Source organism: Lynx rufus, unplaced genomic scaffold (genome assembly GCF_022079265.1).
Source record: "Lynx rufus isolate CCGP_SWC_20201006 ecotype Redwood Valley unplaced genomic scaffold, mLynRuf1.p SCAF_7, whole genome shotgun sequence".
Taxonomy (NCBI): Eukaryota; Metazoa; Chordata; class Mammalia; order Carnivora; family Felidae; genus Lynx; species Lynx rufus.
The window spans coordinates 30,066,052-30,089,273 of record NW_025814889.1 but is presented as its reverse complement, the minus strand read 5'-3'; the positions used below and the strand labels follow the sequence as shown (position 1 = coordinate 30,089,273).

Below are 23,222 nucleotides of genomic sequence, written 5' to 3'. Positions count from 1 at the left end.
TGACAAAGCAATTCTTTCAATACTTATCAAGTTTTTGCAATACAGATGGTGCAACAGCATGGGTGAGTGTTTGTATATGGGCCACGGATCTCCTCTGGGTAAGTCCTGGCCCAGTCACTGGTGAGCTCTGTGACTCTGGGCAAGGTCCACCCACCAGTTAGTTCCTCAGTTGCTTTGCCCATAAAATCTTCCATGTGTGACTATTGAGAATTCAAAGAGACAATCTTGTAAATTTAGCCCTTAATAAATGCCTGATACATAGGGACTGCCCTGTGGTTTTCCTGTTAATATAGTAACTTCAGCCATAAGTATATTTTTTATGTAATACAATAATAGTGAAAAAACACATAAAGAGATAGAGAATTATATCACTGGCTATAAAGTGGTTATATTCCAGTTGGTAACTATACAAAGTCCAAGATGCTAGGTTAAGGAATGCAATGATCAGATGCTTGAATTAAGCCCTCAGATCCCAGAACAGCATTGATGTTCAAATGACCAGGCTCTATCAGAAAACATGTGTGTTATCTAAGGAAATGAGACAATTACTTAAAAAATATTTTCTTTAGCTTGTGGTGTCTAGTGATGAATTAAACAGCTCTTTGAGTCATCAGAGATGCTCTAAAAAAAAACCCAACACACTCTCCCCCTGCTTCAAAGTATTTTTCCTGTTTTTAATCAGACTTCAGTTCTTTGTCCTTTATTTTTTCAGGCTCTTGTATTGACCTGCTATGGGAATGTTAGAAGCTGGTAAACGCTTCCTTACCAATGCTACCTCAATGGGCAGTATTTTATTGAGCAAGACAGATTTTCATTTTAGAAATGAGGCTTTCCACATTATGACATTACCAATGGCTGGTTATGTATTATTATAGAAAGCAACGATATTCATTTCATGGCTCGGAGGCTGCATGCTGGTGTTTAAACGGCAGTTTGCAAAGGTTTGCTACGTGATTTACTACACAATGCTAAGATGTGTGCTTTGTCCAAAAGTGATTCCCAGTAAAATGTGTGCCTCTCCTGGCTTCTCTTTATCTGGGGAATGTGTTTCCTGCCATTACTAAGACAATGCCATGGCCATAAAGTGCATGTGGATTATACCTGTAGACATCTTACAACAAACGTTGAGTCAGGATCATGGTCAGGATCTATGCTGTAGGGAGTCCTCACCCCACAGGTGCTGCTAGCTCTCTACCCCCTGCCCCCCCAGAAGTGGATAAGGACAGGATTTTACTATTGCACCTCTCCCCAAACCCGAAATGAAAATTGGGCTTTCCTCTTCTGTATCTGCTGTCTGACAATATTTTCTCTTTGAGGATAGAGCACAGTGAAAGTAAGATGTGGGTAGACATTCTACTAGCAGTGTTAGAATTTATTTATATTTATATTTATATTTATATTTATATTTATATTTATATTTATATTGGAAACAGGATATATGGGGTAAGCTATTGTAAGCTAACTCAGAGAGTGGCCGACAGAACTCAAAAGTAGCGTGCTAGACTTCTGCAAAATAGTCTACACACTACCAGATAAGTACCAGATGTTTATGTGCATCACACACACAGAGTGAAACATTCAACAATTTTAGCGAATGCATTGATGCTCGGCTCCATGCATACCCGTCCCACCATCACACCCCCTTACCATCACCCTTAATGTCAAACAGAAGTGCATCAAACTCAGATGTAAAATCACATCCTTCTTCCAATTAAAAATAAAGCAGCTGTGAAATAATGATATTCTTTCAAAATAAGAAGATAGTGATTGGAACAGAGCTGATTGGATTTAGGGAAAGCAGGTTACTTAATTATGGTTATTGTGTGAATGAGTTTTTATGGAAAGAAAGGAATTATTGTTCAGGATGATGAACCCTCCAAAACACAGAGGGGTGGCATTATGTAAAACTATTCTGGGGTTATATCTTTGTCTTTCCAGCTGCCTGTCTTGGGTCACCAATCTTGTCTATTATGATGTGAGGTTGGTAAGAGCTCATCATAATTCAAAAAGCTAAACCAGCAAGAGGATGGCCAGTGGCTGATTTGGAAAGGTTTTCGTGAAAACTATTTCTTTTGGCTTGAAAATGACCGGAGCACAATACTCTTTAAAGAGCCATACACTTCTTAACAAATAATGTCTATAGTGGTGAGGGAGGCACAGTAAGTCGTTTAGGGTCCATTTGTTTCATTCATTCATTTCCTCCTGCTTACCTCTGCACTTACTGCTCCTCCTTCTCACCAGAACATTCCTTCCCTTTGTGCCCATTTGTCCACTTCTACTGGGTACCCTTCAATACCCATCTTAGACATCAAAGTCTGCAGTGAAATGTCTGCAGTGCCCCAACTTCCAATTCTCTGGGTAAAATTTTACTCCTTCCCCTGTGCTGGATCACATTTCACGTGTATTGATTGCCCCATTCTGTCATCATGTGTTTGTGTTTCCAACACTCTGACTGCTCTTTATATCCTCACCACTTGATACAGAACTTAAAAGATGAGTGGTATTAAGTGTTCACTGAATGAATGTCAGTTAGGTTGAATAAAAATGTTCACAGGTTGAACAGATCATGCTACAACCATACTGTGGAACACCATGAAGCCATTGAAAATACTTTGGGCAAAAACTTCTATCCATAAAACTAAACAAAAAGCAGGTCATCAGACATAGACTTAATATGACCTCATTTTTTCTGAAACTAATAAAACATACAACACAACATTCACATATAGTTTGCATAGGAAAAAATACTCTGGAAGGCTATTATTGGTGGCTTTCTCCTAATGTTGGTCTTATGGAGATTTCATTTTCTTCTTTAATCTTTTCTGCAGCTTACACATTTTCAATAGACATCTATTACTTTTCTATATAGAAAAGCAGATGTCCCTTGCAAGAAATCCTAAAAGTCTGTATGGAAGTAGAGCAAAGACACAACCTGATGGGTTCGGTGGTGGAGACATGAGCTATCCCCCAAACATCACGGGGGAAGAAGGTACTTCATTCTGTCTACCGGACTGAAAAGACGAAAGAGTCATTTGTTATCAGAAAAGAGGAAAAGGTTATTTTAGGTCAAGAGAACTTCACGTGGCAAAACAGGGAAACAGAAAGGCTTATTTTGTGTTAGGAATAACAAATAATTTCACGTGGCTGGAAGGGATGGTTGGAGAGGGATAGATGCAGCAGGTAGGACTATAAAGGCCAATGGAGGCCAATGTCATGGTTAGCAGAGCTGGCTTCACCGGTGAGAATGGTGTAAACACCCAGGCTTTAGGCAGTGAGTCCTTCTGAGTCTCCTGACACAGACACGGGAAGTGTGCCCAGCAGGGCTTCTGAGGCTGACGGTTTTGCTTCTCTCCCAAACCCAGTGAGTCACTCCAGGGTTGTTGTTAGGGCATTCCTCAAAAATACCTAGGAAGAAGGACTTGAAAGAACACCCCTGGTGTTGCCCATGAGAATTCCCGCAGTGATAGGGAGGCTGTGTCTTGGTAGAGTTCTGGCTACCATCCGGTTTTAATTGCAAAGGTTCAGGCCCCAGCCCTGATCATTTTGTGAGGTTGTCATTCATCCTTACTAAACCCAGTGGCAGTAATGTGAGGAAGAAAAATGAAATGAAATTTCAAGTATCCCAGTGCGGTATAAACAAGAGAATCTGCAGAGTTTTAAAGCACAGCAGGAAATTTTATGCAATTACAAGAGGAGGTTGCTAATGCATTTCATTGCTGTTGAGAAAAGAAAATATTTTTTTCTTTTTTACAAGTGATTCGTGTACATGTTTTAGGGCCTTTCTATCTGGGACCTTGGACGTTTCCCCTGTTGGATACCCACTTAATTCCAGTCTGTTGCTCCTTCCTTTAAGTCAGTTGTTTCTAATGCCTAGGGTTCTTCCAGTTGACAACCAATTAAATTCTCTCCTACCTGGTAACCAAATTTTACCCTAAAAACAAAGTTTAAAAATTAGGAAAAGGACAGCCAGGGAATGAAGTACTAGAGTTATTTCAAATCAGCCTAAGCTGAATGTGCACTCTTGAGAATTTAATCATTTCCAAACTGAAGAGCCATTTGTAAGTTTGACAGGAAGAGTTTATTTAAATAGCTCTGCTTCATGCTCCCTTGGACGTCAAGACTTGAAGGGCTCTTCAGCTTGAAAGTGGATATGGCATTGGGCATGACTCAATGGATAGTCAGTAAAGCACTAAGTGTTCTGAGAGCATTTGAAAACAGTTGAAATTGTTGAGTGCAACCATGTCCAGAGTGCCCATTAACTTTCAGATTGCAGCGTTAGGAAATCAGAGAGTTTTTGCGGCAACTTAAAATCACCTGATTATTTGTCTGGAATAGAGTTAGATTTAGGGTTGCCAGAACATCCAGTTAAATCTGAATTTCAAGTAAACAATGGACCAGTTGTTCATATGTCCCAAATATTGCATGGGACGTACATGTACTAAAAACATTTGTTGTTTCTCTGAAATTCAAATTTAACCTAACAGTCTATATTTTTATTTGCTAAATCTGGCAAACGTGGATTTGCCTCCTTTTTTTGAGCTTTGTATACAAATTCATACAAAGTACTATAGTTCACTTGGGAAAAAAACTCAAATTTCAGAAAAAAATTCAAATAGCAAGTACAGGCACTTGATAAAAATGTGTTGGGTAAATATTTATTTGTTAAAATTAAAGCATCTACCATTATTCAAAAATATTAATTTCTATTAAAGTCTTGCTCATTTTTTCTCTTAAATCTGGTAATAGCAACCAGAGCATAGACTTTACATCTTTAAAATCAGGTAAATGAGGGGCGCCTGGGTGGCTCAGTCGGGTGGGTGTCTGACTTCAGCTCAGGTCATGATCTCACAGTCTGTGGGTTCGAGCCCCACGTCAGGCTCTGTTCTAACAGCTCAGAGCCTAGAGCCTCTTTCGGATTCTGTGTCTCCCTCTCTCTCTGACCCTCCCCCGTTCATGTTCTGTCTCTCTCTGTCTCAAAAATAAATAAACGTTAAAAAAAATTTAAATCAGGTAAATGAGATAAAGATGGTTTCACATTGAATGGTATCCTCTTCCTTTCTAGATGAAGTCTCCTATTATTGAATTGTGTGACTCCAACTTGGCTTTTGTGAGCTAGTAATACAGCTGTTTTTCCTGGATTTAACTTTGTGTTCAGTTTTGAAGTGAATTGGCAACATGTTGATTTAACTACTCTAAGGGCCTTCGGGAAAAAGCAGTTCATGAAAGACAATAGTCATTCTTCATGAGGCTGACTGTACATAAAATGGAAATTCTTTAGGTGTCCATGGCCTATAGGACTGGAGGGTTAATTGAAATTTTGTTTTCTGAAAATTGGGTTGTCATGTAGTAAGTGGAAAGCAGGATTCAGAAGTTTTGGTGGTAGGTAGAGGGTATACTGCAGGGGAGGGGGTTGTTTTCTTTTTCTTTTTCTTTTTCTTTTTTTTTTTTTTTTGGCTTTTGTTGCTATTTTCATTGGAAAATGGCATTCTCTTACCTAATAATGAATGTACTGTTGAAACATCTTGTTACTGTTAAGCAGTTGTGATGTGCAATTACTTTCTGTGTCCTTTAAAAAGTATTTGCCAGGGGTGCCTGGGTGGCTCAGTTGGTTGGGCATCCAACTCTTGACTTCAGCTCATGTTCTCATGGCTCATGGGTTCAAGCCCCACATCAGGCTCTGCACTGATGGTGTGGAGCCTGCTTGGGATTCTCTCTCTCCCTTTCTCTCTGCCCCTCCCCTGCTTGCACTCTATCTCTCTCTCTCTCTCTCCAGATAAATCAATAAACATTTTTTTAAAAAACTTTCAAAAGTATTTGCCATATATTTGTATCATTTCTTTAAAGTATTTGCATTATACAGAAATACAATAGAGGGTATGACAAATGGAGGGAAACTATTTTAAACAAATAATCAAATGTATCCCTAAAAGGAAACTGAAAACATTTCTAATCTATAGAAACAAGTATTGATTTTTGTTTTAAGATCATTCTTGGTTATTGGGGCACCTGGGTGGCTCAGTCAGTTAAGCGTCTGACTCTCGGTTTCAGCATGAGAGGTCATGATCTCGCAGTTTGGTGAGTTCAAGCCCCACATCAGGCTATGTACTGACAGTGTGGAGTCTGTTTGGGATTCTCTCTCTCTCTTCCTCTCTCTCTCTGCCCCTCTCCGACTCACACTGACTCTCTCTTAAAATAAATAAATGAACTAAATTTGTTTTTAAAGATTATTCTTGGTTATTAATGATGGAAATAAGGGAAGTAAAAGAAAAAAAACACTGTAGTTGACCCTTACACAACATGGGTTTGAACTATGGGGGTACACTAAAAAGTGTATTTTTTATAGTATTGTACTGGAGGTGTATTTCCTTATGATTTCCTTAATAACATTTTCTTTTCTGCAACTTACTTTATTGTAAGCATACAGTATATAACACATATAACATATAACTATGTGTGTATCAATTATTTATATTATCTGTAAGGTTTCTGGTCAACAGTGGATTATTAGTAGTTAGGTTTTGGGGGAGTCAAAAGTTATACACTGATCTTCAACTATGGAGCAGGTCAGAGCCCCTAACCCCCCCTCATTGTTCAAGGGTCAACAGTATTTTACTTTACAGAGAACATGGAATCATAAGAAGTCAGAGTTGAAAGGGGCCTTCCAGGTTATCTAGCCTAACTCTTTTATTTAACAGACGAAGAACTGGAAATCTAAAGTCATTAAAGATGAAGTGATTTGTCCGAGGCCCAACAGCTAGCTAGTGGCAGAACCAATACTAGACATTTGAGGGCCCGATGCTTAGATCTTTGTCCCACCCACTCATATCACAGGGTCGCAGGAACAACCCAAGCCACTGCACACCTCTGCCAGGAAATTGTGGACCTTCAGGCTTTGGTCACCCTCTGTCATCACTGCTGTGATGCTTTCCAAGTAGCCCAACCTTCAGGGGTACGAGACAGGCTAGTGAGAGATGAAGATGAGGCTCCAGTGTTGAGGAACTTCTCCACTGGAAACTTACAGTAGGAGCTTGTGAACTCTAGCCATTGTCACTTGGAAGCATCAGTCCTTCCCAGATGATGCCTTGGAATCCACTTGCCTCTTGAGCTGAACTGCAAGAGAGGCCATGGGAAGATATGGGGAAGGAAGAAATCTAAAGATGAAACAGATATCCTTACTTTGCCTTCCTGGTCTCCCCTCCATTCCAGATTATAAGTCTCTGGCCCATTCTCTAAACCACAGCACTCCTAGTGCTTTCAAAGTCCTCTTGTTTCTCTCTGGAAGGGGACAGATGCTGAAGAGTGATGAGAAATGGGAGCCCATTAGACCTGAGTTTTAGTCCAAGCCTCTCCAACATCCAATTTGCAAGTTTATCTTGTCTTTTCTAATTTTATCTTATCTTTTCTAATTGTAAAATAACACATACCAATGCATTGTTTGGAAAGAATTTTTAATCTCTTAGAAAATATAGCAAAATGATATTGAAACCAGTGTTCACTTTTGTACCAAGATCAAGCAATTGTGGTTGCAGCAGTCTCTTCCTGGAACTGCCAAACTCGGACAATTGCTGTCTTAATCCTAGCCATGCCTTTCTTTAGAAGGAATGAAATGGAGAAGTTAGGGGATGTTGATGCCAGGTGGAAGTAGGACCTATAACTCTCAGGTGGCTGAAAACTGCACTGTGGAACCCACGGGAAAAGATGTTTCAGGTTATGATAGTGCAGGGTGAATGATTGACTAAGCTTGTATTGTTTTGCAGGTAGACTTGGGCCTTCTGCGCTTTGTCACTGCTGTCGGGACACAGGGAGCCATTTCAAAGGAAACCAAGAAGAAATATTATGTCAAGACTTACAGAATAGACATTAGCTCCAATGGGGAAGACTGGATCACCATAAAGGAAGGAAATAAACCTGTCGTAAGTTTCGCTGTCAGCCCCTCAACCAATTCAGTCTTTGAAACGGATGATCAATTTTTACTTGTTTGTTTGGGAGCTTTCTGTCTGGCCTGGTTGAGTCTGGGATTGATTTAAAATGAAAAGTGCAATTTGAGGTTTATATCTGACCAAAGGGTGGGGGTGGAGGGGTCTCATGTTCCCAGATCCAGAAGCCAAGAGGAAATTATACAGATGCTTCCTAGAAAAGTCAATACCAGCCAAATTAAGTGTTAGGCTCAAGAATCACTTTAACCCTCCCGTGGGGACACTGAGCATGTATAGGATAAGCACTGTCTTTTTAGAACCTGAGGAGTTGTTCTGTTTTGCTTCCCGTGTTTCTTCATTGTCTTTCATAGATTCCTTCTTTCTTCCTCTCAGTCATGGGCTGGTTTTAGAAAACTCCTTTTCATCTACCCTCTGTGGCTCACAAACTAATTTACAAGAGTGTTTGGCCGTTTATGTGAAAATGAATAGAAGAAAGGCAGTTCACAGTGTTCCCTCAGATCACACAAATGACATGATGTTACCTCCTCACTGCTCTTAACAAAAGAAGACACACCAGCCATGCCCTGCCCTGGGTGCCCTACCCTAAATCATTTGGAGCTGAGTTGTTTTTCTCAGCCTGCGTGTTTATTTGAAGTTATGCTTGCTCTGATTTACTCATCAAAAGATTTCTGAGATCTCATATTCACTGTTTCCCCAAAACTAAAAGCTTGCCCTGAAGGCCAAATAAAATGCACAGAAATGATAAGGATAGTAGCAAAGATCCAGGTAACTTGAAATTCAGGATTTGGGAAGAGGCCAATTAACATGTCCTTGTCTCTGTTTTGAGCATGCATGGCCTGATTTTCTCCTTCTGGGTCTGGAGCTAAGAAGAGCCATAATGTGAAGTGAGAGAACTGTTAATTCCTTTTGATTAGCTGCAAAGCCCCCACTCTTATTTAGGGCAGACAAAATGAAAGTAGATATATAGACAGTTGCCCTGTGGGAGGGAAGGTCTATGGACAGCAAGTTCAAGGCCACTGACTAGCCCTGGAGGACATGGAACCAGTCCTCCATCTGGGGAAGAAAAATCCTCACAGCCAACATTTGTGAAGCTTTAGCAAGTAAAATTTGACCCTAAGTTTCATGACTTCATCTTGACATATTTTTGAAGACATGCTTTAATTTCAAACAAACAAACAAACAAACAAACAAACAAACAAACAAGATACTAATGCCCAGGATACAGCAAGGAGAGTAAGGAGAACTGACCTCAGGCCTTCAGGCCATTTCTTTAAAACATGAGTGCTACTTGTCCACGGTGTCCTCGTCAGCCGCTGGCCATCAGTCATTGGCATGGCCCAGAAGGGGCTGTCAGAGAGCACACACCAGGTTCTGAGGGGGTGTCTGACAATGCACAGAGCTCACTCTAGGTCCACTATCGGGAACATCCTGGCACATGGAAGGGCTTCCAGAGTGGGAGGCAGAAAGAATAAAGAAGGATTCAGCAAAGATATAGGTGCGACATCCATCTGAGCACTTATATTGAACCTAAATGCAAGCCAGACGTCCACCTGGCGTCCAGTTATTGTTGTCCACCCTCCTTTCCCTTTACTTTGCGGCCTCTCAGACACTGGCCCCTACCCCCTTCCCTGCTTTCTTAGCCAATGACAAGGCCAGCAGCCCTCTTTATGTTGAGTGGAATGTATGTACCTCCATGGTTTTCAGCAAATGTGAAGTCCCCTCAGTGTGAGCCAGAGTTCACCCCCAGCCTGTGCCGGGGCATGCAGTGCTCTTAACTGACTGTCAGGCTCTCCCTGAAGTGGACTTGTTGACCCTTCAAGCGTTATATGGCTTGGGACTCTGCTTCCTCTGGCAGCTGCCCATTCTTCTCTGTCACACAAAAATGCTCCCACACAGATTGTTTCCCAGAGAGATTTGCTGAAGTAGGACAGAAATCCAAAGGCCATCACAGGCGAGGATAAATTATGATATTAAACCATCTCTGGAGAGGGATCAGGCTAACGGCCAACTTTGTAAAGCATTTGACCACCTTCAGTCACACAGGCCACTTAAGCTAAATGAAGTAAAAACATCAGCTCGACCTTTGGAAGTCCTTTCTCCCAGGGGAAGAACAAGTCTTGGGAAATTGTGGTTCTCCTCTGAGAACTTACCTGGAAACGTGGGGAGGAATCTCCAGGCCTCCAATGGGCTCAGTAATGCTCAAGTGACACAACATAATAGGAATATGGTGTGGCTGTGTAAGAAGCAGAGCACTAGCTGATTTACTTTGACACGGGATATCCCCAGTTCAGGGCCAAAGTGAAAGACAGGGAAGTAGAGGCTTTCAGTTCCTCCTGAGGTGGGTCTCGTGCCGGATGTTCCAGCATGGAACCTGCTGAAGAACACAGCAGTGGAGCCACGCCCAGGAAGAGTAGTCCCGACACATCCTTGTGGGAAACTCATTCATGACTGGCACTTACTACGTTTGCAGTTACAAGCCTCATCTTTCTTAAAATAAAATGGCTCATTTTTAAAACTAGAAGCAGGAGCCCTGGAAAAGCTGATTTCCAGTTACGTATCATTTATAACTCAGTGTTGATTTTGACCGCTAAAACATAATTTTACCAATATCCAAAAAAGATGAAAGATCATTACTTAGTTGGTGTCAGGAATAAAGTTTCCCATCAAGAAATGGAGTTAAAAGAGGGGAAGCTACTTGACACAGTGCTGTAGCTGGGAATACAACCTAGAATTTTCAAAAAGCCAAACCCTATGGGGGCACCTGGGTAACTCAGTTGGTTAAGCATCTGACTTCAGCTCAGGTCATGATTTCACAGTTTGTGGGTTTGAGCCCCATGTTGGGCTTTGTGCAGACAGCTCAAAACTTGGAGCCTGCTTCAGGGTCTGTGTGTGTCTCTCTCTCCCCACTTCCCCGCTTGTGCTCTGTCTCTCATGAATAAACGTTAAAAAAAAAATTTTTTTTTTAAGCCAGACCCTACACTGAACTCAAAAAGTACTCCTTCTGGGGGTTCCTGGGAAAGTAAAATAGAGTGAGTTCCCATGCACCATCTATAGTATTATGTAGGTCCTTATGATAAAGTTAATAATTTCCAACTTTTTTGGATAGCCTTTTTTAGGTAGCCTTTAACAAATGTTGTCTTCGTAATAGTGCTTTTGGAGTCTCCAGGATCTCAGAAAATTGAATGGATGATTAGGACAACATTCTACATTACACGTGATTTCTTCTGATTGCCATCATTTGAAAAAAATAACATGACAAATTACTAATGCCACCTCAACCTTTGATGGGCAATGCTGAAATTATAAATAATTTTTATAGGCATTTGTGGAAACATATTTTTGTATTTGTCTTAAATCTGAAGAGTCTGTCATTAAAGGACCCTTTCTTTTTCTACATAGATCTTTCAGGGAAACACCAACCCCACAGATGTTGTGTTTGGAGTTTTCCCTAAACCACTAATAACTCGATTTGTCCGAATCAAACCGGTGACTTGGGAAACTGGCATATCTATGAGGTTTGAAGTCTATGGCTGCAAGATAACAGGTGAGCTCCAGCTTGAAGATGGCCCAGTTTTGATTTATGTAAGCTTTGCAATATAGGGAGTTTTTATAATTTTAGGAATGGGAATTTTATATAAAGCTGGTCGTTTTCTTTATATAAATCTGGTCATTTTCAGTTGGTGGTTAAAGGCATATGCTTTGAGTTTAGATATCTGCGTTCAAATCCTGTTGATACTCCTCACTAGCTTATTTTGTGAGGGAATTTATTGTCTTTCAAAGCCTTAGTGATCTCAACTAGAAAACAGTCATCATGCACCATGCAAGATTGTTGTGATAATGGAGTAGCTCATGGATATAAAGTGCTCAGCACAGCCTGGTGCTAAGCGACACCTTTCCACTTGACTCCAAGCTCCATGATGGTGAGCACTGTGCTTTTCATCTCTGTTTCCTGGGTGCAGGGCACACTGACAGGTGCTTAGTCGATTTGCAATGAAAAATTACTGCATGGCATGCTCTCCACCTTTTTCATTTTGATGCCTATGGGTGGCTCTGTCAGCCACAGTCAAGAAGGAGTTTAACTTATGAGAATTTCTCTCTTCACTCACTCTACCTGGACAACTTTTTGTCTCAATATCTATCCCTCTTTTGTTGAATGCATACACTAATATTAGAAATTGATCGGTCAATGTTTCCTCTCTTTTTGTTTGTTTCTTCTGACATTCACAGGACTTAAAAAATCTCTGTTAAATTGATGTAAGTAGAGGGATTATACCCATTTGAGAGATGAAGGTGTACTCTGGAGGCACGAAATGGCTAAAACAGTGGGCCAGCTCGGGACAGAGCTGGAAGTAAAAGAACTGTCATCACTGTCACTCTCACTGCATTTCTCTGGCGATTCACTGATCTTCCTGTGCCACCATTCTGTATTCTGAAGTAAATACTAGTCAGGCCACAATTCCTCACCATTTAAGTAAATACATTGCAAAGGTTTCACACACACACACACACACACACACACACACACACAGCAGTACAATGTAAACTTCAGTGTAAGTTTCAAAGTTAAATGGAATCAGTAACTGATTCACCAAAAAGTAATTAAAAGTGAACCACTTTTAAAAGTCTCTGAACTATCTTTTAATATTATGTTAGTGTACATAGTTAGGACATTTAATCTCTTCTTCCATGAATGCTAGTACTATTGTTTTTATTTTTATCCTTTGTAGGATAATTATATCGAAACAAGGAAACTACTGAATTTAAAAACAAAAACAAAAACAAAAGCCCCACCACCTGGGCAATTTTCAATGAAATTACAAGCCATTTGGACAAGAGCGCCACAAGAAAAAACTAAGGAGAAAAAAACTATCCTTGTTTATAGGAGAGTCCATTTTGGCAAGTAATAACTGACACCTGATTTTACCAAAATCATATTTATTTCCATACCAGAGACAGGTTTGTTTATTGTTTCAGGATCTAAGACTAAGAAAGTTCAAGGCCTTGGAGGCAGGAATTGGGTGGAGAGAGGTTTGGAGGAAGAAGGGATGTTGAAAAGTTAGATATAACCTTGGCTTTATTTTTGATCATCAGTTACATGAGAAAAGTTCTAGGTCATTTTCAGAGAATTACAAATTTCAGAAGTTGCTCATAAATTTGTAGAAACAAGGCCATTTGAGGTCAGGGTGGAAATAATTTCTGGCTCATTTCTAATCTAATGTCACTGCACCAAAAAAAAAAAAAAAAAAGAAGAAGAAGTAACTTTGTAAAGACTCCAAACGTAGTAGTCTAAACTCTGATTTCTGAAGTTCTCCTTTTAGTTCAATAAAACATACTTAAATTTGAACCTCTCTTTCCATTTTCACAAGGATTTCCCTGAGAGTTCATTCTAGGTGTGTGAGTCTTCACATGTGAAGAAGGCAAATACTTTATTGGATTTTTAAAACCAAAAATGTTACATGACTCAACGTTAAAGGACTAATTAAATGTCTAGTTTGTTTATTTAAACATAGATATCTAAAATAGCATACACTATTTTCACATATATTTTATTTTACTATTATTTTAAGGAGCTATTTTTTCCCAAAAAAGATCCTGCTTTTAAGTTCATAGCGCTAATATTTTTATCATGACCCCTGATATATTTTAGATACTTCTCTCTAGTAAGGTAGCTACAATCTCCAAATAACTGACCAAGGCAGATTTTTGGGAAGGCAGCATGTTATAAGGATAGTCATGTGGACAGAAAGTGTGCAGACATCTATCCAGGCCTCGCTCTCGACTGTCCACTTGGTGAATGTGAGACCATGGGCAAGACATTTCATCCCTCTGAACTCCATTTCCTGGTCAGTAAGATTAACCTTAATTCAGCTGTAATGAAGATTAAATTGAAAGTATTTATAATACACTTGGCCTAGAGTCAGTGTTAACTAAATGGTACCCAGTAAATTACACAGTGAATGGTACTCCATGAACTGAACCTAGGACAAAGTCCCAGCAAGCAGAGTTTTCTTCTTGATGACCAGAAGCAGATAGTTTTCAGCTTTCAGAGGCCCTAGTCCCCTCAGAATAGAGACTAATGCAAGAGAACAAGGCTGCAGTGTCCCTGCTGGACTGTAAGATCCGTGAAAGCAGGGGCCATGTTTGCCTTACTTTCTATTGTATCCTGTATGCCTGGAACAAGTGCTCAATACATTTATTTTTTAATGAATGAATAGATGAATGAATTGCAGTTTTATCCACAAATGACTGAATTTCAAAATACCACCCTCTCCTCTTCAGTTGGCAATTCCTAACTCAAACTGGATTAAAACAAACAAAAACTATTGAATTAAGTTATCCTGTGAACACATCACTCAACTTCCAAAGTCTCCAGAGCCCTTAAGTTTTAACCTAATTTTTGTATTCAGAAATTATTTTTTAGAAATACAATAATCTTAGAGAAGCCAGAGTATACAGTGTGGTCACCATGTAGAGATATAAAGAAAACAAGATTGGAGCAAAAACCATTCTGTTTTAAAGGTGATTGCCAAAGGAGCATTTTCATTATTTTGACAAAGCAGGCTTCATCATTTTGGCAAATATAGATATGTGGGGAAGATAATCTTGGAGGATTACTGCTTGATGTATGAGAACATACCACAAACTCATTTAACTTGTGTTTGTTAACCAGAAGTCTCTTAACTGGTGCTTCTGCTCACATCAGTGTGTTCCTATGTTAATCAAAGTTTGGAGGGATGATCTCAGGTGCCACAATATCCTGAGTCATCATGGGAAGATTAAATTATGCTCACTCAGTTTCACCCATCAAATGCAGTTATCATGATACCTCTCATTCTCTAAAACAGAGTATTTGATTTACCAGTATATCTCAGTTTTCCTATTAAAGCTGTATAATTTTACCATAATATATCAATGAAAAGAATCACCTTAATTCCCCACCACAGAACTCATCTCTCCCTTCCATCTAATATTGCTTTTTAAGTTTTCGAACAGGGTTGCCAGGTAAAATACAGAATGTCCAGTTAAATTTGATGCCGATAAATGACAAAGAATTTTTTAGTATAAGTATGTCCCATGCAATATTTGGGACATACTTATACTAAAACATTATTCATTATTTTAAATTCTAATTTAGTCTAGCATCCTGTTTCCTGTTTTGTTGTTTTTCTTTGATTGTTTGCTAAATTTGGCAACACTATTTCCAAAGGATTTGACATGTAGCCAGGCTAAAGCACATCTGAGCAAGCCTGCTATGGAAGAATAGAACTAGATCCTAGCATCTTATTCAAACCTTGAAATGTTAGTGTAACTTTTCTCCTAATCATTGCTAAAAGTGAGTTATTAAATTGTTGAATTAATAATTGTTATTTAACATTGTTAAAAGTGCTAATTTTTAGTTAAAGGCAAATCAATGTGCCTCTTCACTGTTCTTTTTTGGATGAGGCAGACTTATAGAAGGAACAAGGGTCTAACTGTACTGTGGATATGTTAGCAGAATGGGGGCTGGGCATCACTAGGTTTGTTGATATGTAAACTCTGCTTTAGCCAAGTCTGCATTAGAGTAAGGACGTTAATCTGATAAAGGTTGTGCTCTCCTTACAATATTCAAGTTAATTGTGTTTTTGTCCAGATGGTAACATCTGGTACTTATTACTAGCTAAACATTTTCTTTATAAAAGCTGATTTTGAATCAGACAGGTGTGACCACAGTGACCAAAAATGTGACTTCTATTTTTAGCACTACAATTTCATAGACCCTCAGTAAAATACTTTTTATAATTTTTTTTAATCCTCATTGAATTTATTGTATCCAGGTCCCAGCCAAGAGCAGCTACTGTGACTGAATTACAGGAAAGGGTGCTTGAGAAAAATGGCAGTTGCCTTTATTGTGTTAAAAGTTGATTCATTTATCAAATATTTGTTAAGTAAATACCATAGAAAGCTGGGCTCAAGGAGTCATAGAAAAAATTTAAATATGACTTGGCTTATGTCCTCAAAGACAAAATCTGGTGAGGCCAGTAGCAGCAATCCAAGGAGCTGCATAGGGTCATCAATATAGAGAAATGCACATAAAGTGCTAAAGAAGAGTCTCATAGAAAGAAAACCATGCCTAGTGGGAAATATTGGGAAAATTGTAGCATTCAAAAATGGCTCAAGATTTGTAGTGGTATAGGTAGTGGGAAGGGCAAGATAATGGGGACTTCCTAGTGAAGGGAACAGAATGAAAGAAAGCCTCCCTCCATCCCACCCCCATAAGAAAGTTTTTTATTCCATTATTTATGCCTGTCACAAATGGGGTAAAATGAGGAGAGGCTTTCAAGGCTGCAGTATGGAAGACTAGGACATGCATAATTCCGAGCCGGGACTGAATGCTTGGATAAAGAAATGGCATGACCTGAAATGTACAACTCATTGGAAAGTATCTGAGCAATTAACTCTTAAGGACCAGCTGATAACATGGACACAGTTTAATCTCATTAAATGCATGCCTCTCATTTAGGATGGCTATATTTTTTAAGCTAAATTTTAGTTATATTATGCAGAATTGAGTTGTTTCAAAGAAAAATAGGTTATCATTCTTATGCATGTCCTTGATTGAGGTGTACAGTTTTGAAAGGAGAATAATTTAATGATTTGTTATTAAGTGGCCAATCAATTAATCAATGATTGATACTCTCCTTATGCTCAGAAGCTACTTGGACTGCTGCAGAAGATGTAAAAAGATCTGATGCTCTTTGTTGCTTTTTTTTTTTAATGTTTATTTATTTTTGAGACAGAGAGTGAACAGGGGAGGGTCAGAGAGAGAGGGAGACACAGAATCTAAAGCAGGCTCCTTCCAGGCTCTGAGCTGTCAGCACAGAGCCCGACGCAGGGCTCGAACCCACGAACTCTGAGATCATGACCTGAGCCGAAGTCGAATGCTTAACTGACTGAGCCACCCAGGTGCCCCTGATGCTGTTTGTTGCTTTTGAGAAATTTATAATCTAGCTGTGGATGCAAGATAACCAATCTTAAAGCATGGAGAGGGGGGCGCCTGGGTGGCACAGTCGGTTAAGCGTCCGACTTCAGCCAGGTCACGATCTCCCGGTCCGGGAGTTGGAGCCCCGCGTCAGGCTCTGGGCTGATGGCTCAGAGCCTGGAGCCTGTTTCCGATACTGTGTCTCCCTCCCTCTCTGCCCCTCCCCCGTTCATGCTCTGTCTCTCTCTGTCCGAAAAATCAATAAAAACGTTGAGAAAAAAAAAATTAAAAAAAAAAGCATGGAGAGAACAATTTAATGCTAAACTGTGTGCTACTTTCTGCACATGCAATCATATTTCTGACAAGGGAGAGTTTGGAATAAAGGCTAGAATAGTTTCAGAAGTTTCCATGAAGAGTTTAAGATGGGTTTTAAAATTTCAGCAGAACTTACCTCTGTCAACAGGAGGATAAGGGGCTGCAGGAACATTTTGAGCAAAGATAATGATGAGGGTTGTATCTAGGGTATACAAAAAGATGGATTCACTGAAATATGCTGTCAGTAAGAGGAAACAAAATTAGATAAACAGAATGAAACCAAAATGAAGATTTCAAAGGCTGGATAGACTTTTTATATAGTCCTATAAATAATGGGGGGCCATGGAAATTTTTTAAAGCTCTCTTTCTTTTATTATTGTGGTAAATACACATCACATAAAATTTATAATTTGGGCCATTTTAAGTGTACAATTAAGTTGTGTGACGTACAATCACATTATTGTGCAGCCATCACCACACTCCATCTTCAGAGCTTTTCATGATCACAAACTGAAACTCTGTACCCATTAAATACCACCTCCCCATTCCTGCCTCCCACCAGTTCCTGTGGCCACCATTCTACTTCCTCTCTTTGTGTATTTGAATCCTCTCCATACCCCACATCAGTGGAATCATATAATATTTGTCCTTTTGTGTCTGGCTTATTTTACTTAGCAATGGAAGATTTTTGAGCTTAAGAATGACATTGCAAAAAAAAAATTTTTTTTATGGAAAGTGAATTGGCAGTTATGGATGGTATAGATTCATAACTGGGGTCTGACAAGCCAACCAGACCAGTTAGCACCCTGGCCAGGAGGATGCAGACCAGAGTAATGCCAAAAGGAAATGAGGACCACAAGGCAGGACCAACCAACATACTTTTTTTTTTTTTTAATGAAAATATGACAGGATTTAGTAGCAGAACAGGAATGGAATATATAAAATAGAGAAAGACTAGATGACTAGGCAGAAACTAGCTGGTTGGCAGTTCCACTGGTTAAAACACAGAGTTTGATAAAGAAATTCAGTATCAAGGGGAAAAGGACCGTTTGGGTTTGGACATGGTACGTTTGTGACGACAATGGGATTTTCGTGTGGAAAGCTCCTAAAACAGTTAGAAAAGGGGTGGGCAGGACAGCCTCCGGCTTTTGGAATTACTGATTTCCTATCTCCAGCCTATCATAAACTGAACCTCTGTTGGGCAGGGCCTGTACTGGATCTAGGGCTAAATTCTAGATACCAAAGGGACTGGAACATCAGTACTTTGACATTAAGCTTGGAAGAACTCAAAAATGGGGAAATGTCTATCTTCACGGAAGAGTTTCCTTCTTGGAATGTGAGTGTGGGAGGGAGTGCTATAAGTCTAGGAGAAAGGTTTGAGGGAGGCAGCGCTTTGGTTTAATGTCAAATGATCCAGAGACTTAAAAATGTATATGAATGGGTACAATGTTCCTATTCAGTCTGTGGTATTCTCTTTCTAAGCATGGAGAGTTATAGAAAATCATTTTACATCATCTATTTCATTCCACCCTCTAGATTATCCTTGCTCTGGCATGTTGGGTATGGTGTCTGGACTTATCTCTGACTCCCAGATAACAGCATCAAACCAAGGGGACAGAAACTGGATGCCTGAAAATATTCGCCTGGTAACCAGTCGCTCCGGCTGGGCACTGCCACCTGCTCCTCACCCATACATAAACGAGTGGCTCCAAGTGGACCTGGGGGAAGAGAAGATTGTGAGGGGCATCATCATTCAGGGGGGGAAGCACAGGGAAAACAAGGTGTTCATGAGGAAATTCAAGATCGGGTACAGCAACAATGGCTCAGACTGGAAAATGATCATGGATGACAGCAAGCGCAAGGCTAAGGTGAGATCCAGGGATGGGAGCAGCTGCTGGGGAGGAAGTCCTTTCTCATGTCATTGACTTAAATCCAAGACCTCCAGCATTTTCCTGAGGAAGTACGACTTTGTATTTCTTTTAAGCCATGACATCAGTGGAAGTGTGGATGGTGTCCGTAAGACCCCCATTCTAGGGAAGACAGGAATGAGATGCTAAAAGTGGTATCTGAGATCAACGCAGAAAAGAATTACATTGCTGGCCGCCTTTCCTTCCTTAGGGAACAGGGGAAAGCTCGACACTCAGGAGACAGGGCGGCCCAGAGCCTGGGAGCCTGGGGACTGACAGGGCAACCCAGCAGAAACTCAGAATCTCTCAACAGATTTTAATTGTGGTGACATACACATAACCTAAAATTTACCATCTTAACCTTTTCAGATGTAAAGTTCAGTGGTGTTAGGTACATTCCTACTGTTGTGCAACCGATCTCCAGAACTTCCTCGTCTTGCAAAACTGAGAATCTGTACCCACCCCTCAATGACTCCCATTTCCTGATGCCCCAGCTCCTGGCGACCACCGTTCCACTTTCTGTCTCTGTGAATTTGACTTCTTCAGGAGCCTCCCATAAGTGGAATTATACAATATTTGTTTCTTTGTGACTGGCTTACTTTACTTAACACAGTGTCCTCAAGTTGGAGGAACAGGATTCCATTTCTTTTTAAAGCTGAATGATACTCTACTGTATGCACATACCACATTTTGCGTATCCATTCATCCACCTATTGCCACTTTCATTGTTTCTGCCTTTTGGCTTTTGTGAATAATGCTTGAGTATGTTTTTTTATGCCTTGGAACCTTTTAAAATACACTTGGCTCTTGATCCAATGATAAGGGAGATATTCCAACATTCATCACAACACGTGGTATCGTTTTTTTTTTAACCAAACAGATTCTTTAGGGATTATGTTTTACTTAGGCTGGTGGTCAAACTAATTTGCATTTTCTTTTTTTTAGTATATGTGCTGCCAAAGTGAGCACTGATTTGCATTTTCTGAGCACACAACACCTGATGATGGCTGGTGTCCATCAGCTAGGCCTGATGATGGCTGGTTTGAGTGTGAATAAGTAACAACCCATAGACCATCAGTTCTGTGTGCACTGAGGGAAGTATTCAGCTGATGGCACTTCTCACACCCAACACAACTAGCTTTCCATCCCAGCTTTTGCATCTCTGCTTTGCTCAGGACCTACTCCTTTTGTGAAAAGATTTTAGCCCATTGGAGGGAATGTTATCCTTGTTCCCACTCTAAATGACTGTGGTGATGTGCCTTGAATATAGTGACTCAGGCCAAGGGCTTTGCAGGCAGGAAACAAAAGCCCAATGGCACAGCCAGATCCCCCTCTGTCCAGAAGCTGGACTCTGCAGAGACCACCTGTCCCCACTGGCTACCTGTCCACCAAGGCCGTGGTCAGCACCAGTGTGGCAGGCCACTGACAGTGATGATGCTGTCGGAAATGTAAGAATCTCTCTCCCATCTCGCCCCTACTTAACTTGTGGTTTCTAAACAATTTCCAGTGTTGTTTTTTTTTTTTAAATCTACATTACAGCTACTTTCCTTCTTGTGTTCATTTCATTCCCCACCCCCTTTATGCCTGCCCCTCTTGTTTTGATAAAAGAAAAAGTAAAATAAACACCAGAAACCGGAGTTCCCCTTAAGAGCCCATCTTTTCAGAGGAGTTGTGAGCCTTCTGACTTTGTCACAAAGTGTGAATATGCCACACATCAGCAGCATCCTGGTGCTGTTGTGACAACAGCAGGTGTTGTGACACCTTCAACATGAGGGTTCTAGGAGAGAAAGAAAACAAATTACCATATGCTTTGGATAAGGTGCCTCATCGAGTCTGCAATTAAGTCTAAAGCTATCACTCTACTGTAGTACATTGCGCATAGAATTCCACCAGGAGCCAGCACACAGGTTTCAATCTTAACAAAAAACTCCACTCATGAGTATGTGAGATTTTTCTCCTCAAATATGATCTTATCCGTCATTATCATCCCCCTATGATATTTAAAACCACAAAAGCCTCTAAATGATTTACATAGAGCCTAATCTGTCATTCCTGACATGTCCTTCTCCTTAAATAAAATCTTTAAGATGCAAAAGGACATGGGTAAAGCCTTCAGTTTAGGTGCAGTGCATATTACTAAGTTGTATAATGATACTTAAAACATACTCTATTTAAACTTACAAATGAAGGTCACCTGCTTAGGATGCCAAGTATCTTTTGTGTAATAGTAGAATGAGTACTGGGTTTTATGAATAAAACAGTACTTTGATGGCTATAAAATCCCCTATATCCTGCTCCTCACTTCCTACCCTCAAGTAGTACATGATGGACAAGGTATATCAGAGTCTTTGAATTAAGCAGAGAGGAGATCTAAATGCTCAAATCCCTCTTCTAAACCACGGTGAGTAACAGGACACAAAGATATTTCATAAACGATCTTATGTTAGCAGTGTTAGCTCATTTCCATATAGATCCTCGCTGCTAATATTCTTTCCAGCTCATCACGGACAGCTTTTATAATTTTCTACATTGTCCTAATTCTTTACTCAAGTTAAAATTAGAAGAAGAGCTGGGAGTCTATAGCTATAAGTGCTTTTCTCCTGTGATTGTTGGAGCTATATTAACATAGAACAGGCATGCATAGTAATGTTGTTTTCATTATAATTATATCTCACTGACGACACTTAATTGGGCCTAACAATAATATATGTCAGATTCCCAATTACTGGAAGCAACTGTGTTCCATCAAGAGTGCAGAACCCCAATAATGATTTTACTCTTCAAAATAAGAGAAGGCAGCTTTAGGGGAAGAAGCGAGTCTGTGTTAACCACGTCCTTTAGATTTCTGGAGACTTTTCTGGATTGGATAGGACCAATTAATTTATTTCTGGAACTCAGAGAACCTCTGGCCAGATCACAGTCAACCCAATCCGTCTGTTTTCACTTACATGTGTGTCCCTTTTAGCCCTGATATTTCTACCACTGAATGATCACATCTTTTGCTGGCTTATGACATCTTGATCCAGGAATCGGGTATGGTCCCTGCTCCTGACTGACATGGCCTGGTGGCTGGCCATCCACTCAATCTAATCTACCAGTCAGTAACCCAAACTGCAATACATTTAAAGAAAAATTAAGGAAACTAAGTATGTGGCCTTGGTTATAGACCTCAGTTACCTGAATGTAATGAGATTAGACATGATTATTTCTAAGGGCAGAGGCATCATAGCAGTGTGGTGAAGGGCCCCAGTTAAGACTGCCTAGGTTTGAATCCTGGCTCTGACACTTACTGTACGTATGGCCTTGGGCAAATTACTTGACCTCTCTGTGCCTCACCTGTCAACTGAGGATAATGATAGAATGTACCTCAAGGAGTTGTCTTGAGGATCAAATGAATTAATATACTTTAAGCACTTAGAACAACGCCTTGCACCAGGAAACATGATGCGATGTTTCATGTATAACAAGACACTCGCAATGATAAGGCAACTTGATTTTCCTAATCTCCCTCCCCACCTCCCTTTAGGGGTAGGATTAAAGAATAATGTTGGGAGAAGAGGATAGAAGAAGGCTTATCTATTTCTTGAAAAAATTATTGTTCCATTTTCTTATGATTCCACTCAAGGATTTTGACCTTCCTGTCAATGTAAAAAGGGAAATAAAATAATAAAGTAGCAGCACAGGCAATGGGTGGCCTGGCCCCTGAAGAATGTCACAGTGACTTCAAGTCAGGAATGTATTTCAAAAAAAGGAGCCCATTCACACTGCAGTTCAGCCAGGCATCAGAGCCTCACTTGATAGCCAGGACCCTTGTTACTTACTTTCCTGAGAGGCTCTTTTATCTACAAATGCCTCCAACTGGTGGTTCTGCTTAAGTAAATAGCAATTTCAGTGAGTTGGAATAACCCCAGTTCCTAACTAAATAGCACTTGTACTACATTAAATTTAATATCTCCTTCTTCAGGAATTTAATCACTCCCTCTTCTACAGGTTTTAGCAAACTAGGACCCGCTTCTTTAAGAGAATGTAACAGGAGTCGTCACTGAAAATGTGGTGTCTAACATAGCTCTGAAAAATGGCAGCTTCTCTTCCTGACTTCTCTTC

The 23,222-nt window shown here is 40.1% G+C and overlaps 1 protein-coding gene across 4 annotated transcripts in view; it reads left to right on the top strand.

Moving 5' to 3' along the window:
• NRP1 (neuropilin 1) overlaps positions 1-23,222 on the top strand; it is a 134,694-nt gene that overhangs the window by 87,778 nt on the left and 23,694 nt on the right. For all 4 annotated transcript variants that reach the window (XM_047066727.1, XM_047066725.1, XM_047066728.1 and 1 more), the window contains exons 7-9: positions 7,758-7,913; positions 11,337-11,481; positions 18,748-19,079. In XM_047066727.1, the coding sequence (XP_046922683.1) occupies positions 7,758-7,913; positions 11,337-11,481; positions 18,748-19,079 (633 nt within the window). The remainder of the gene's footprint in view (positions 1-7,757; positions 7,914-11,336; positions 11,482-18,747; positions 19,080-23,222) is intronic.